General features: G+C 39.7%; 1 protein-coding gene and 1 long non-coding RNA gene across 3 annotated transcripts in view; one reads left to right on the forward strand and one right to left on the reverse strand.

The window, feature by feature from the left end:
- Positions 1 to 8,861, forward strand: part of LOC309851870 — a 70,492-nt gene extending 61,631 nt beyond the window's left edge. For both annotated transcript variants that reach the window (XR_014304969.1, XR_014304970.1), the window contains exon 4: positions 8,484 to 8,861. This is a non-coding gene — a long non-coding RNA (uncharacterized lncRNA). The remainder of the gene's footprint in view (positions 1 to 8,483) is intronic.
- The window catches only part of ANKFN1 (ankyrin repeat and fibronectin type III domain containing 1), a 494,531-nt gene that overhangs the window by 63,753 nt on the left and 416,240 nt on the right, over positions 1 to 14,538 (reverse strand). The window contains exons 10-12 of the mRNA XM_082707691.1: positions 11,333 to 11,430; positions 8,876 to 8,966; positions 3,452 to 3,559 (exon numbers count right to left, since the gene is read on the reverse strand). Of these exons, the coding sequence (XP_082563817.1) occupies positions 3,452 to 3,559; positions 8,876 to 8,966; positions 11,333 to 11,430 (297 nt within the window). The remainder of the gene's footprint in view (positions 1 to 3,451; positions 3,560 to 8,875; positions 8,967 to 11,332; positions 11,431 to 14,538) is intronic.

A 14,538-nucleotide genomic window follows, 5' to 3' on the forward strand; every position in this document is an offset into this window, starting at 1 on the left:
AATCCACAAATCAATCGATGTAATACATTAATAAAAGAAAGAACAAGAACCATTTGATACTCTCACTAGATGCTGAAAAAGCATTTGACAAAGTACAGATTCCTTTCTTGATCAAAACTCTTCACAGTGTAGCGATAGAGGGTACATACCTCAATATCATCAAAGCCACCTATGAAAAACCCACAGTGAATATCATTCCTAATGGGGAAAAACTGAGAGCTTCTCCCCTAAGGTCAGGAACATGGTAGGGGATGTCCACTATCACCATTGCTATTCAACATAGTACTAGAATCACACAACAAAAAGAAATAAAAGGCATCTGAATTGGCAAAGAAGAAGTCAAACTCTCACTTTTTGCAGAAGATATGATACTTTATGTGGAAAACCCATAACACTCCACTGTAAAACTGCTAGAACTCATACAGGAATTCAGTAAAGTGTCAGAATATAAAATCAATCCTCAAAAATCAGTTGCATTTCTATACATCAACAGCAAGACAGAAGAAGGAGAAATTAAGGAGTCAATCCCATTTATAATTGCACCCTAAACCATAGGATACCTAGGAATAAACCTAACCAAAGAGGCAAAGAACCTGTACTCAGAAAACTATAAAGTATTCATGAAAGAAATTAAGGAAGACACAAAGAAGTGGAAAAACGTTCCATGCTCATGGATTGAAAGAAAAAATACTGTGAAAATGTCCATGCTACCTAAAGCAATCTATACATTTAATGGAATCCCTATCAAAATACCATCAATTTTTTCCAAAGAAATGAAACAATCCTAAAATTTATATGAAGCCAGAAAAGACCCCGAATAGCCAGAGGAATGTTGAAAAAGAAAGCCAAAGTTGGTGGCATCACAATTCCAGACTTCAAGGTCTATTATAAAGCTATAATCATCAAGATGGTATGGTACTGACACAAAAACAGACACACAGATCAATGGAACAAATAGCCCAGAAACAGACCTTCAACTCTATGGTCAACTAATCTTTGACAAAGCAGGAAAGAATGTCCAATGGAAAAAAAGACTGTCTCTTCAACAAATGGTGTTGGAAAAATTGGACAGCCAAATGTGGAAGAACGAAACTGGACCATTTCCTTACACCAGACAGAAAAAATAGACTCAGAATGGATGAAAGACCTCAATATGAGACAGGAATCCATCAAATCCTTGAGAAGAACAAAGGCAGCAACCTCTTCGACCTCAGCCACAGCAAAATCTTCCTAGAAACAATGCCAAAGGCAAAGGGAAGCAAGGACAAAAATGAACTATTTGGACTTCATCAAGATCAAAAGCTTTTGCACAGCAAAAGAAATAGTCAACAGAACCAAAGGACAACTGACAGAATAGGAGAAGATAGTCACAAATGACATATCAGATAAAGGGCTAGTATCCAAAATCTATAAAGAATTTATCAAACTCAACACCCAAGGAATAATCCAGTCAAGAAATGGGCAGAAGACATGAACAGACATTTCTGCAAAGAAATGGCCAACAGACACATGAAAAAGTGCTCAATATCACACTCGGCATCAGGGAAATAAAAATCAAAGCCACAATGAGATACCACCTCACACCAGTCAGAATCGCTTAAATTAACAAGTCAGGAAATGACAGATGCTGGTGAGGATGCGGAGAAAGGGGATCCCTCCTACATTGTTGGTGGGAATGCAGGCTGGTGCAGCCACTCTGGAAAACAGCATGGAGGTTTCTCAAAAAGTTGAAAATAGAGCTACCCTATGACCCAGCAATTGCACAACTGTGTATTTACCCTAAAGATACAAATGTAGTGACCCAAAGTGGCATGTACACCCAAATGTTTATAGCAGCAATGTCCACAATAGCCAAACTATGGAAAGAACCTAGATGTCCATCAACAGATGAACGGATAAAGAAGATGTGGTATACACACACACACACACACACACACACACACACACACAATGGAATATCATGCAGCCATCAAAAGAAATGAAATCTTGCGATTTGCAACAGCATGGATGGAACTAGAGGGTATTAGGCTAAGCGAAGTAAGTTAGTCAGAGAAAGAATTATCATCTGATCTCTCTGATATGAGGAATTAGAGGCATGGCCAAGGGTTGTGGGTGTAGGAAGGGAAAAATGAAACAAGATGGGATTGGGAGGGAGACAAACCATAAGAGACTCATAATCTCACAAAACAAACTGATGGTTGCTGGGGTTGGGAGGGGTAGGGATAGGGTGGTTGGACATTGGGGAAGGTACGGGCTGTGGTGAGTGCTGTGAAATGTGTAAACCTAATGATTCACAGACTTGTACCCTTGGGGCAAATAATACATTATATGTTAATAAAAATTTTTTAAAAAAATATTTTCTTGAAAACACTTGTCCGCCTTTTTAGCTATGCCCAACACTTCTGAAGAGCTCTGTTGTTATAGCTATACAGTAGGGACCAACTGTTTGCTAATACCAAGTATAATTTTTTTATACCTAGTTCAAACTCAGCTAGCATCTCATAGTTTCATGGATTTCTTACCTAGTTGGTCCTAGCAGTGCCCTGCTTCTAGAGAGTGCAGTGCAGTTGGGATCTGATGGGTGAAGGAACATGGCAAATGCAAACTTTATGGAGGCTTTAATTCTCCAAATAAAGCTAAATGCCTGTTCCATGAATCATTTCACAGATCAGAAGCCTGACCCTGTCCCATCTGAATAGCCCACATAGAAGAGAAGTTTTTGAAAGCCTCTCAGAGATCTTCTGAGTATGGTTGGCTAGGTCTAGAGATGTCTCCCGAACAGTAGTACAGGGTGAGAACAAAACCTAGTGCCTAGTCCCAGTGTTCAGGGCAGGACAGAAATGAGGTATGGCAGGAAGAGTGCACTTAGAGATAGAAAAACCTAGGTCAGAATCCTGATTGTGTCTTTTCCTGGCTTTGTGACCCTGGTCAAGTCACTTAGCCTTAGTGGTGATTGCTAAAAACGCAGATGAAAAATACAGTGGATGTGAAACTGCATTGCCAACTTCCTGCAAATATGACAAGAAGATTTCTTGTTACTGTAAAAATTGGCTAAACTTCCTCAGGGATGCTCATGGAATTTTCCTTGGGGCTGAAAAGTTCATGGGTGAATATCCCAAAGACCCAGCACACTAAGGAATTTTGTGAAGGGACAATTCAAAGGGAAGGGAACTAGTGGCAGCTGCTGTTTCACTTGAGCTTTTTTTTTTTTTCCCCCTAAACTGTTTGCAAGGAGAGAGGGTGAGAGTGAAAGAGAACAAGGGAGTGAGAGAGGGAAGTCTCTTCTGAAGGGTTAAAGCAAGATAGTGCTGTAAAGTGATTCCAGATGTACAAATATTAATATCTCTCTCTCCCTGATGAATGAGAAGGTATGACCCAGTTAGGAAACTGCTAACATTACCGGCGCCACCGAGACCTCAGTCGATGGCCCAGCGCAGATTTTTATCCTTACCTCGGCAATTGTAATGCTGATGAAGGGCTCGGACCTGTTGCAGCAGACCTTCCAAAACTTCACTCTGTCCCTTGTGTCTGGGCTCTCTGTCGTCATAGTCTTTCCAGTCTATTGAACAAAAGAAACAAACAATGAAATTTCAGTGTTGGGGAGGCCTCTCCCCTGAGGCCCAGCCTCAGGAGCTGGGTTCTGTTCACACCTTCCGGATTCTGGATCAGCACCTAGCACTTGCACAGCTGGTAGGCAGTGCCAAGAGTTTGGGACTGCCATTTTTCGGGGCCCTGTGCAAAATAGCAACTGTGGTTGGTTTTTTTGTGTTGGGCAATTTTAGGGCAAGAGAAAGTAGTAACTGAAGGCCAAGAGAAAACAGGGATTCTGGGAGTCCAGTTTCCCCTCCCCAGCTCCTTACCCTCCTTCTCAGCATCCGCTCCCCTCCATCTCTCCACTCAGCACCCAAAATCACAACTAGATTTCCACAGTAGGAAAGAAAGGGGTGGGAATGTGCAGACTAGATGAAATCCACAGTTCCAATGCTTTTATTGTAGGTTTCACACTTTTGGCCAAATTGACATTTCTTTCCAAGGAAAGAGCCCATGTCAGATGCCAAGAAATGGAAATCTACATTTTGCTCTAATGAATGTCTGCTTTGGTTAGCTGGCACAGCAACCCCTGCACATACTCCCGAGCCACCAACCACCCTGTCTGCTCAGTCTCTAAATATACAGTATTAGCTTACATGGCAAATTTAAATTGCAATACCCACTGAGATTTTTCTCCCCCTTCTATTTTCATTCCATTTGGCTATAATGATATCAAGAGTAATAACCCATATGGGACTAATGTCAAGATTGTAATTCTGCTGTCTCCAACTCTGGGTTTTTGTGTTTTGTTTTGTTTTGTCTTTTTTTTTCAGCAGGTCTGTCACTTTATAGTCCATCCTTTCTTCTATCTGTCCCCACCTCGTTTTACTCTCTGAACCTTTTAAAAGCAATAACTTAAAACACTTCTTGGTTGAAATGCTTTCTCTAAAAATTCTAGCCATTCTTTTCTAGTAAAGCCAGTTAGTTCATGAGTATATCTGAGGCTTAAATTTTAACTGAACCAGTTTCAAATTCCCCTCCTCCCAGATTTATTTTAAAATATGGAATCTCCCTTGCTCAGAAACTTAGGCAGATGTCCTGATGGTTAAAATTAGGTAAAAACATCACTCATTGGTTCATCCACGGCCTAACAGTCCCTCACAGTTAGAAAGAGTTGTGTTCTTTAGAACAGCTATTAGAAAGAACAGGTTCTGGAGTCAGATAAAGCTGGGTATGAACTCTGGCTCTTTGGGCTTCTGGCTCTGTGTCTGTAAGGCACAAAACTTACAGGACCACTACTCTGTAATGTGAAGAATGAACATAGTATCTACCTTACAGGATTTTTTGTGAGAATGAAATGAGAGGTTTATTAGATATCCAGCACGATATGATGTAAATCGTTAAGTTAAAAAAAGAAGGGAGTTCACTGATGAAGAGTGAGCTTCTTGAGTAGTGAGTATGGAAACATCATTTCTAATCCTGTAAGAAGGACGCCTCAGAGATGTTCGAATCCTTCCTCTTTCCTCCCCTCCCCCAGGTACTCGTCTCCATTTCACCTCTTAGAACACTGAGTCCCAGAGAGAACCATTCCCGTTCTACGTCACTCAGCTTGTCTGGGGCAGAGCCAAGACCATAATACAGTCTCAGGGCCTTCCATGTAGTGCCTGTTTCCTTATACTGTAGACACGTTTTGTTTTGTTTTGTTTCTTTTGGGAAAGAGGGTCAGGGCTTGGTTGGAGTTTGTGTGGTGTGGCTTAGTTGTGGTCAACTCTGGAGACAGGGAATTGGCATAGGTGCCTTCTGTAGACTCTGTTCCTTGTGGGCAGAAACCGTGACTTAATTTCTCTTTGCCTCAGGTTTCTTCTCTGTAAAGTGAGTTTTTGAGTATTTTTTAAAGGTTGTTTGAGGTTTAAAAACATCATGTGAGTAAAGCACCATCTGGGCACATCAGGGACACTCATTAAATGTTGGTGAGGCTTTGTGAATAGAAGGATGGAGTTCAGGTAGCCTGGCCTAGGAAAGGTGCTTTTACTGGGAAATTTGGAAATGTCTGAGGAATCAAACTCCAAGTGATTTTCCGTCTTATCTGTAGCATGATCATAAATGCTATCATGGATTCCCAAAGGCCATTTTTTGAGTTTGTTCCCTCAGTTGGGTGAATGCATCTTTCGTGCTCATGATAAGAGGAGTAATGTTTGCTTAAGACTTCTGGGTGGCTGAGTTCTTATGTGGCCCTGCACATGCTAATACATTCTAATGAGTGTTAATACTGCCATCAATGCAAGGGGACATGAAATAGAGCTGGCTCTTTCAGCTGAGCCCTATGACATCAGAGGCGAGCTCAAGCTGACGACTTTATGATACATTTGAAAATTGCTAATGCTAAATTGCAGCCCAAGTGAGCACTGGACATGATGCCAAGGTTTTTGGAAAGAATGAGTTTTTCTCGTAGATGTTTGGAAGGTTCTGACGACTACATAAAATAGGAGACTTTAGGGATGAGGGAGAAAATTGAAAATATATTAAGAAATCAGGAACCTGACAGGAATAAACTTAGTGTGGAAGGAAAAGAGCAGATTGTGCCACATAATACAGTTCACTGTTCTGGTAATGAGACACTTCGATTGCAACACAATGCAGAGCTTACATTCACTGGTGATATCAGGGCTTTCCTGATCGTAACTCAGACAAGCCTGTCTGGGTCCTTTTCTCTTATTATGTACCATACCATATAACATAAGTCTATAAAAACACATTAAGGCCTTTTGTAAAAATATTAAAAAAAAAGGTTTTATAGCTTACTGGAACATATTACCAAATTTCCCATTACTCTGTCATGTTAGAATATATTGTCCTCTAGTAAATATCTGAATACTGATATATGCTGCATCACAACATCATGCTCTGTTTATAAATAGAGCTGCAGTGTTTTTATATTGTTCTTTTCCAAGTGATATAGCATGTCTGCAGCAACTATAATGACATGTTTGGATTTTAGTTATTTGCCAGATACCCCTACTAGTCAAATGGGCCATGTTAGAAAGTATTGGCAGTTGCTTTGTTAATTAGCAAGTAATAAGTGACTCTTCCCAGTCCTGGAAGACTGTTCTTGTCATTCTGGAGAAAGCCCTTGCAATAGGCTGTGAGGGAGAGTTTCTGATTAAAATCTGAAGTTTATAGAGTATCTGATGCTTATAAGTAAATGTATCCATATGCAGATCAGAGTTTACATTTGGAGAGGGAAATTTTCCCCTGTCCCACCTTCAGGTCAACCAACACAAATCATTTTTTTTTCCCCTTTTCTATCCCTACTATCCCTTCATCAATAATATATACATTTTTTTTCTCCCTAGAATGAGATAGTTTCCCTTAGTATCTTACTCTTGCAATATTTTTAGTTTGTGTTTCTGATGTCTTTAATAAGAAGGATGTCCAAATAAGACTGGAATAATTAAATTATCAAATGCCCATGGGACTCAGGGGCTTTAGAGATCTTAGGTGTCCAGAGCCCTGTATCACCTGGTGTGAATCCACCAGAAATTGTAGACACGAACGGTTGGTTGGCTGGCTGGCTGGCTGGCTCTTAGCCCGTTTGTCTGCCGGATAGCAGGGCACTAATTCCCACAGCATAGGAGACATGGCATGGGCTCAATGGGTTTAGGCTTGAATCCTGGCTCAGCCACATACAAGAGTTGTGACCTTGGGCAAGGCAACATCCTCTCTGAGTCCCAATTTCTTTATTAATAGAGGAGGAGGATAGCATAGCGGTTAAGGACAAGGGCCGTAGGGTTTTGGCCCGACTTCAGTGCTTGCTGATTTTGTGATGTTTGGCTCTATGTATGTATGTGCCTCTATGTGAATAGCTCCCTTACCAGTAAAAATGGGACTACTAATAAAAACCTCAGTGGGTCTGTTATGATGATTAAATGAGTCTATCTATATAAAGTTCTTAGATTACTGCCCAGCAGGTAATATCTTATGTTGGCTCTGATGTTCAGAGTGATGCAGACAATGAATCAGTGGTGGTGCTTATCCATAAGACAGGAACAGTCATGAAGGACTCATGTGAGGATTCAGTGAGACACTGATGAAAGCCCGTAACATGCCACCTGATTCATGGTTGATCCTAGGAAAAGAGCTGTTATAAAACATGAAAAGTACATAAATATATACAAAAGAAAACTGAAGAGCCCACAATCTTATAACCCAAATATCCACTGTCAAAGTTGATAGTTATGTGCAGACAGGCCTATCTAATAATAATCAAACTCACAGCTTAACTATGTGAAAAAATTTTGCATTATGTTTTTACCTAAAACCTAAAAAGTAAGAATTTCTTCCATACAATGCAATTTTTTAAACACCATTTTTAGTGGTTGCATTTTTGTTCTATAATGCCACTGAGTTAATATTGGATATTTGTTCTCCCTTGTATACATGGATACACTGCAACAGTGTGGATATTTGTCCATAATTATTTGCCTGTGTTTGTTTCCTTAGGTTAGATTCTTAGATGTGTAATTATGGGGTAAAATAAATGACGGTTCTAATTATGGCAAGTTGTGTCCCACAAAAGATGTAGCAGTTTGCACTCTTATAAGAAGCACATGATACCATTTTGAACTATCACATTCATGAAGGTTTTTTAAAAAATGAAAACAAATTCAGAGCAATAGGCTCACTATGTAGAAAAATCTATCATATGGTATATCTAGAGACATTTCTTCTGGTTGATTAAATTTTCTGGTTATAGAGGCTACTAAATATACCAGACATAAATTATTAATCTTCAAATAATTAGAAGAGACTTTTGCTGGGGTTCTCAGCCACCACTACAATGTTATATATTATATTTGTAGCAGAGTGTGGAAGAGTGCCTGTTAGTAAGAAAGCATTTTCTTTGGACAGAATGTCAGATAAGTAAGATTTGCTATATCTCATTCTCCTATCAGTTTGATGTGGGTGAGGAGGTGAGAGCAGAGCTAGAACGGGCCAGCTACTCCTGCCATGTCATTCACAGCATCTCCACAAAAGCCTTGGGAAGGGAAGGACTGGACTCATTCTACAGATTCAGAATTTAAGGAACTTTTGAAAGCCACACAACTACTAAAAAGGTATCATGGGTATCAAATTTGGTCTTGCTGGTTCCAGATTCCCTCTCTTTTAATTCCAGAGTTGCATTTCTGCAGAGGAGTCATTCTTTACATGGCCCAGATGCTACTCTGTTGAAGTCTTGTCAGTCCCAAGCATTGGGGGGAGGGAATGGCAATGGTACCCTGAGGATGGGTGGAGGGGGAGTTGGAGCCTGTGGCCAGGCTTGAGCAAGTTCACAGCTACCACCTACTAGAAGGCGAGGCACATGCCGGTACGGTGGTCTGAGCAGGTCCCCATCCTTTCATGTTATAAGCCGAGACTTGAACAAAATACTGTTGGCCCTGAAAAGTATCAAATAGAGAGAAGGTATGCATTAGGAATTGTACTGAATCACTTTTACTTTAGAAGCAGATTCTTCTGTCTGATTAATAACTCATTGATCCACTGGGAAATCCACTAGCCATGCTTTAGCTTTCTACCTTTTCCTATTACATTTATGTGTATAAACAAAGATGTGTACATACACATCTTTGGGGTGCCCTCAGTCTCTGTGAGCTTTCTTTTTTCAAAAATTGGAATGTCATAATTACCTTTCCTCCTCCCACTAAATTATACACTAATTATTAAAAGTCACACACAGGTCTGCCAGATTTGCCCATAACAGCAGTTCCTTACCTCTTTCTCCTTATTTTCCCCTCGCCAGAGGCAGTCACCATTACTTTTGTTATCTGATCAACTTGCTTTTAAAATTAACAATTTACACTGAACATCTTTTCTGATTAGTACATCAAAGATCTGGTTCATTCTTTTAGTGGCTGCATAGTACTTCACTGTGGGCAAATGCCGTTATTTAACCAGCCCCCCTCTGGTGAGCATTAAGATTGTTTCCACATTTTGTGCCACAGTAAATAATGCTGCAATGAGTATCTTTACTCAGCTATTAAAACTTTCCAAATCATTCTTTGATTTCATTTCAATTTTAAAACCATCTTTAAAACAATGGCTAACATTGTTTAATGTTTTATGACTCTAAAAATTTAGGAGTTTTTTTGTTGTTGTTTACTTAAAATCTTTTCAGATGTTTTGTATGATTTTTTATTTTTGCTTTGAGAAGTTATTTTCTCCCCAGTGAACCGAAAGAGGCATTTTTGAAGCCAGCATTTGATAAAACATTGCTTGTGAAAATTGTAAAATAGCGTTTGAGGTGAAAAACAAAACAAAACAAAACAACAAAAAACCACCACTTCTTTGTAGAGCTTTTGCTAGAAATTTTAATAATGTTGGCCTTACCGTATTATAAAGTTATTTTTTTAACATTAAAAATAGGTTTCTAGGTACTTCAAGGTTATGGCGATTCTACAGAAGTGTCAGTCTCCTCCTAGGCTTTTATATGATTAGGATGGTGTCTGAATTGCTCTCATTGAACGACGAAATGGAAAAACTTAATCCCTATAAAAATTAGTTCAAATATTACAGAGACTCACTGCAGAGAGTTTTCCATTTTTATCACAATATCACTTTTTCTTTTAAGCAAAGGAAATTCCCTGGGGTTCTCTTCTGGCCCTCTTCCTTCATGTGAGCTATAGGGTTGGGAATCAGTCTTCTGCTGATAGCATCTCTTGGGGGCCACCCACTCAGGGGTTTGTTTGCTCTGGTAATCCACAGTTTTGGCCCCTGGTATAGACATGTGATTAGGACTAAAAGTCAAGATTCTGTGGTGGTGACCCAACCACCAAGAATTCTATTAGAATAAGTTGGTTCAAACTTGAGATGCAACCTCGTACAGCTTTTTAATGCTGGGTTTCAGCTTTACACTTTACAGATAACCATTTTAAAGGACTTATCTTTTAGGAGAACAGCAACAAAAACAAAATTCTCTCTCTCAGAGAAGGGTCTAAGATACTTATTATTTGAACTGGTGCAAAAAAAAAAAATACAGGTTTGACTTAAGCATACTTTTAAAACTTCTCATTAAAAATGATTTTGATGATTGTTTTGCTGCATTTTAATTATTTGAGGAGATAATGGTTTGTTCCAGTATGAACTGGTTTGCTAGATGTTTTTATGTTTTGCATTTCATGTGCTCATATGATTTATAGTTCTATAAATAATTAATGTTTGAGTTTAGATTGGTTAAATAAATAAGCACAGTTTGTTCCAGTTTTTCATTCACAGTTTAAATTGGTTCAGGTTACTAAGAAATGTAGTGCCACCATATATAGTTTCTTTTCTGTGAAAGCAGATTTAGATTTTTTTTTTTAATCAAGGAGAAAGGATTTCTCTCAGGAAATTGTATGACTCCAATAGATGACTGATCTCAACCGAGGCTATGGGGGTGAGGGTTAGAGGAGGCTGTTATTTTTACCATCAGACAGGGAGTCAAAATTGGATCTCTCAGAGCCTTTGATCCCCCCCTAAAGATTAGACTGTGATCCGGAGAGCAGCAGCTTTCAAGGCTTGCATGAGGCCAGTCTTTTTCTGATCTCTGTAGAACATGGCAGCTTACAAAGTGGTTCATGCTGTCTGCTCACTCCTTTGTGGGGTTCAGATTATGGATACCAGACATATCACACTTAACGAGTGGCAGTTGTTGCCAGAGAACTGGGTGTTGGCAGTTGCTTCTAGAGGAGGCATTTGCTACCCAAATCCCAGCACAAACATCAGGGGCAGGGGAATGGGAAGCCTAATGGGAGGATCTGGCATTTACCGTTGTAAGTCCTGTGATGGTGCATCTCAGGGTCTGCAAGTTTTCCATGATGATTTCTCCAGCCAAAGGACAAAAGTCTTTAGACATGCTCCATTCCACTGCAACGAGAGACAGAAAGAGACAGCATAAAATGCACTCATATATCAAGAAGCATCACAGAAATTCTAGCAAAAGTGTCTCAAAAAACAGGAAGTTTACTCGCTTTTTCCTGTATTGGCACATCTCACAATCTTCCTTGAGAAAACAAGTCAGTTTCTAAGATCACAATTATTTTTTAAAACTGGAGAGGAAAATAATTAGTCATTGAATGGTAATTAATATACCCTAGATATATATACGAGTATGTATCTGTGTATGTATGGATGTAGACACACTCATGCTCAGACACTCTATATGTAACAGTTCATTGTATATAGAAGATAAGTTATTAATTACATGGGGAAAGTGAAGGGTGCAGTAGGACATTCTTTTCTGTTAGCTGCCCAAGTCTGGTTTGGGCTTCACCATGCTACTGAAAGTGCTATTTTAAGGTCCCAGGGATGTTCTTGTTCCAAATAAGGAAGCTTCCTTTCATTTCTTTCTGTTACTGGACACCTTCTTCTGTAGGCATTCTCTTCTTGTAGTGTCCCACACACTACTCCCCAGGCTCTCCTTCTCCTTGGTCTTGTCTTCTCGGCTTTTTCATTGGCTTGTCTTCACCCTGAGGATTTGGGGTTTGTGGCTGAACTTCTTCAGTGTTCCCTCCACACCTAACATCCCTGAGGTGAGTGTTCATTCACAGTTCAACCTAACACCCAAATTCTTATCCCCCGTTTTACTGTGAGCCCATGTTCTTTTATAACATTTTCCACTGGTTGAGAAAACTGTGGTTAGGAAGGATAAATTGTGCCTCATCAGTATACAGTGTCCTAAGTGACAGTTTACCCATGGCAAGGTTTAAGGCAGTCCTGAATGAAGCAGGAGCTTAAGGCACATGGAAGACAAGCCTGCCCATTCTAAACCTCATGATGACAAGCTATAGGATCTCAGATTTAAGTTATACTCCCTGTGACACTGAAGTACTTCAAAATGAAGCCGAACCATCCGTAAAGCCTGCTGTTTCTCTTGAGTCACACGCCCCTCTGCTTTAGGGCTGCTGCCCCTGTACCCTCGGCTTCTCCGTATGTTCTTAGGATTCTAACTCGTTTTCCTCGTTCTCTAGAAATTGTTTTCCTAAAGTTCCTAGTGCTCTGAATTGTCTGCAGCAGCCTTTTCCTGGGACAGCCTGTTTTCTGGCCTTCCTGACGTTTTGCAGCCTTCTTTCCCCTCAGTTTTGGTTGCACTCTTTCTTCCTATCTCCTGACCCCTTTTTCTGGGCTCTCCCTGGTTCCTCCTTTACTTCTCCCTTTGCTATGCTGTTCCTTGGGGGTTTGGTTTTGGCTCTTTTCTTGCTTCACATGCTTATTCTCGGCAGTGACCTTATTCACTCTAATGCGCTAACAGTCACTTTCAAAACTGTAATTCTAGGTCCAGTCTGTCTCAGGCCTCTTCTGAGGCCTAACTTCCTCCTGGAGATCTCCATGTGAGTGCCCACTAGTACATCTCTTTGCCAAAATATGTGTCTCCTCTTGTTTTCTCAGTTTTAGCTCAAGCCATTGCCATATACCCATTCACCCAACCCCACATCTCAGAGCATCCTTGCTTCCTCTTTTCCCCCAGTTCTTCATGATCAGTTGATTACTAAACCCAGAGGTTCTGCTTTAAAATGTCTTGCATTAAGTTTCCCTCTTCCCCTCACACTGAACTTATTCTAGAGCAGGACTTTATAATCATGTGCATCAGTCTGCAATTTTTTTTTTGCAAGGAGGTATAGGCCTGATTGATTAACTGATCAACTCTAAGTGGATTTTTCTGTTCATCTTCTTATCTTTATACACAACCATGTAACACAGCATGAATTATATTTTTAAAATGTAGATCTCATTATTTCATTTCTCTGCTTAAAATCTTTTCATACTGTCTAGCTGCTTTGAAAATAAAATGAAATGTTTGGGTCCCTGGGTGGTTGAGTGGGTTAAGCGTCTGCCTGTGGCTCATGTTGTGATCTCAGGGTCCTGGGATCGAGCCCTGCATTGGGCTCCCGGCTCAGTAGGGAGTCTGCACCTCTCTCTCCCTCTGCCCTCAGCCTGCTCATTCTCGCCCTCAAATAAATAAATAATCTTTAAAAAAATTAATCCAAAATAAAATGAAAGGCATTTAATTAACAAGGCATTCTCTACTATCCTCATATCCACCATGTCTCACAGCAAAGTCTTTGCTCTGTAAGTCCCTGTTACCTGGTTATTCTGTGTACTTTTCTGCCTCTGTGTCTTTTGCTCATCTTCCAACCACTGCTTGGTGAAACTCTACTAATCTACTAATCTATTGGAATCTAGCAAAGTAAAATTCCTCAGGAATAATTAAATACACCTGTTTATATGCTCACAAAGCCCTGCATTCATATGAAAACAAGATATATTACACACATATTATGCTTTATTGTATGTACCACTTTCTCTTGTTAGACTGGGACAAATCTGAGAATAGGAGAAACACCTTTCCCTCTCTCCTCTAGTATATTGATTTGTGTCTGGTGCATAGAATGTGCTTCCTAAATATTTTACAAATCAAATATATACAATTTGATTATATGCATGGACACACACACACACCCAGGGTAGACCGGTTTTTCCAACAAGGAGATATTTTTGTTCCTGTGAATCCTCTCTTTCTCCAGTCCCTTGCCCTTTGAAGCTCTGAGACATGTTGTAAAATGTTAGAATCAAATTATTAAGATTATATGTTAAATCTCACATTAGGCCTATACTTCCTTACAAATATATATTCTAAAACATTTATTATACACATTATATATATATATGTATGCATTTTTTCCAAAATATTTTATTATGCTTATGAGTTACTAGCTCTGAAGAAGCCAAATCTCTAAAAGTCAGCTTGGACTTACCGTTGCATATAACTAGCTAAAGAAAAAGGAAATCACTGAAGACCTCACCAACAAAACGAAATGAAAATCAGCAATAAATTTGCAAGGACATTTAGAAGCAAGGATTACAGAAAAATTCTGTAAACAGAAACATCCCTGGTCACCACTGAGACATGCATCATTGACTGATGTGGAGGAGCTCTAAGTGGAAAGTGAGAGTCAAGGGTTTCTGATTCCAGGC

Source organism: Mustela nivalis, assembly GCF_964662115.1.
Source record: "Mustela nivalis genome assembly, chromosome: 17".
Taxonomy (NCBI): domain Eukaryota; kingdom Metazoa; phylum Chordata; class Mammalia; order Carnivora; family Mustelidae; genus Mustela; species Mustela nivalis.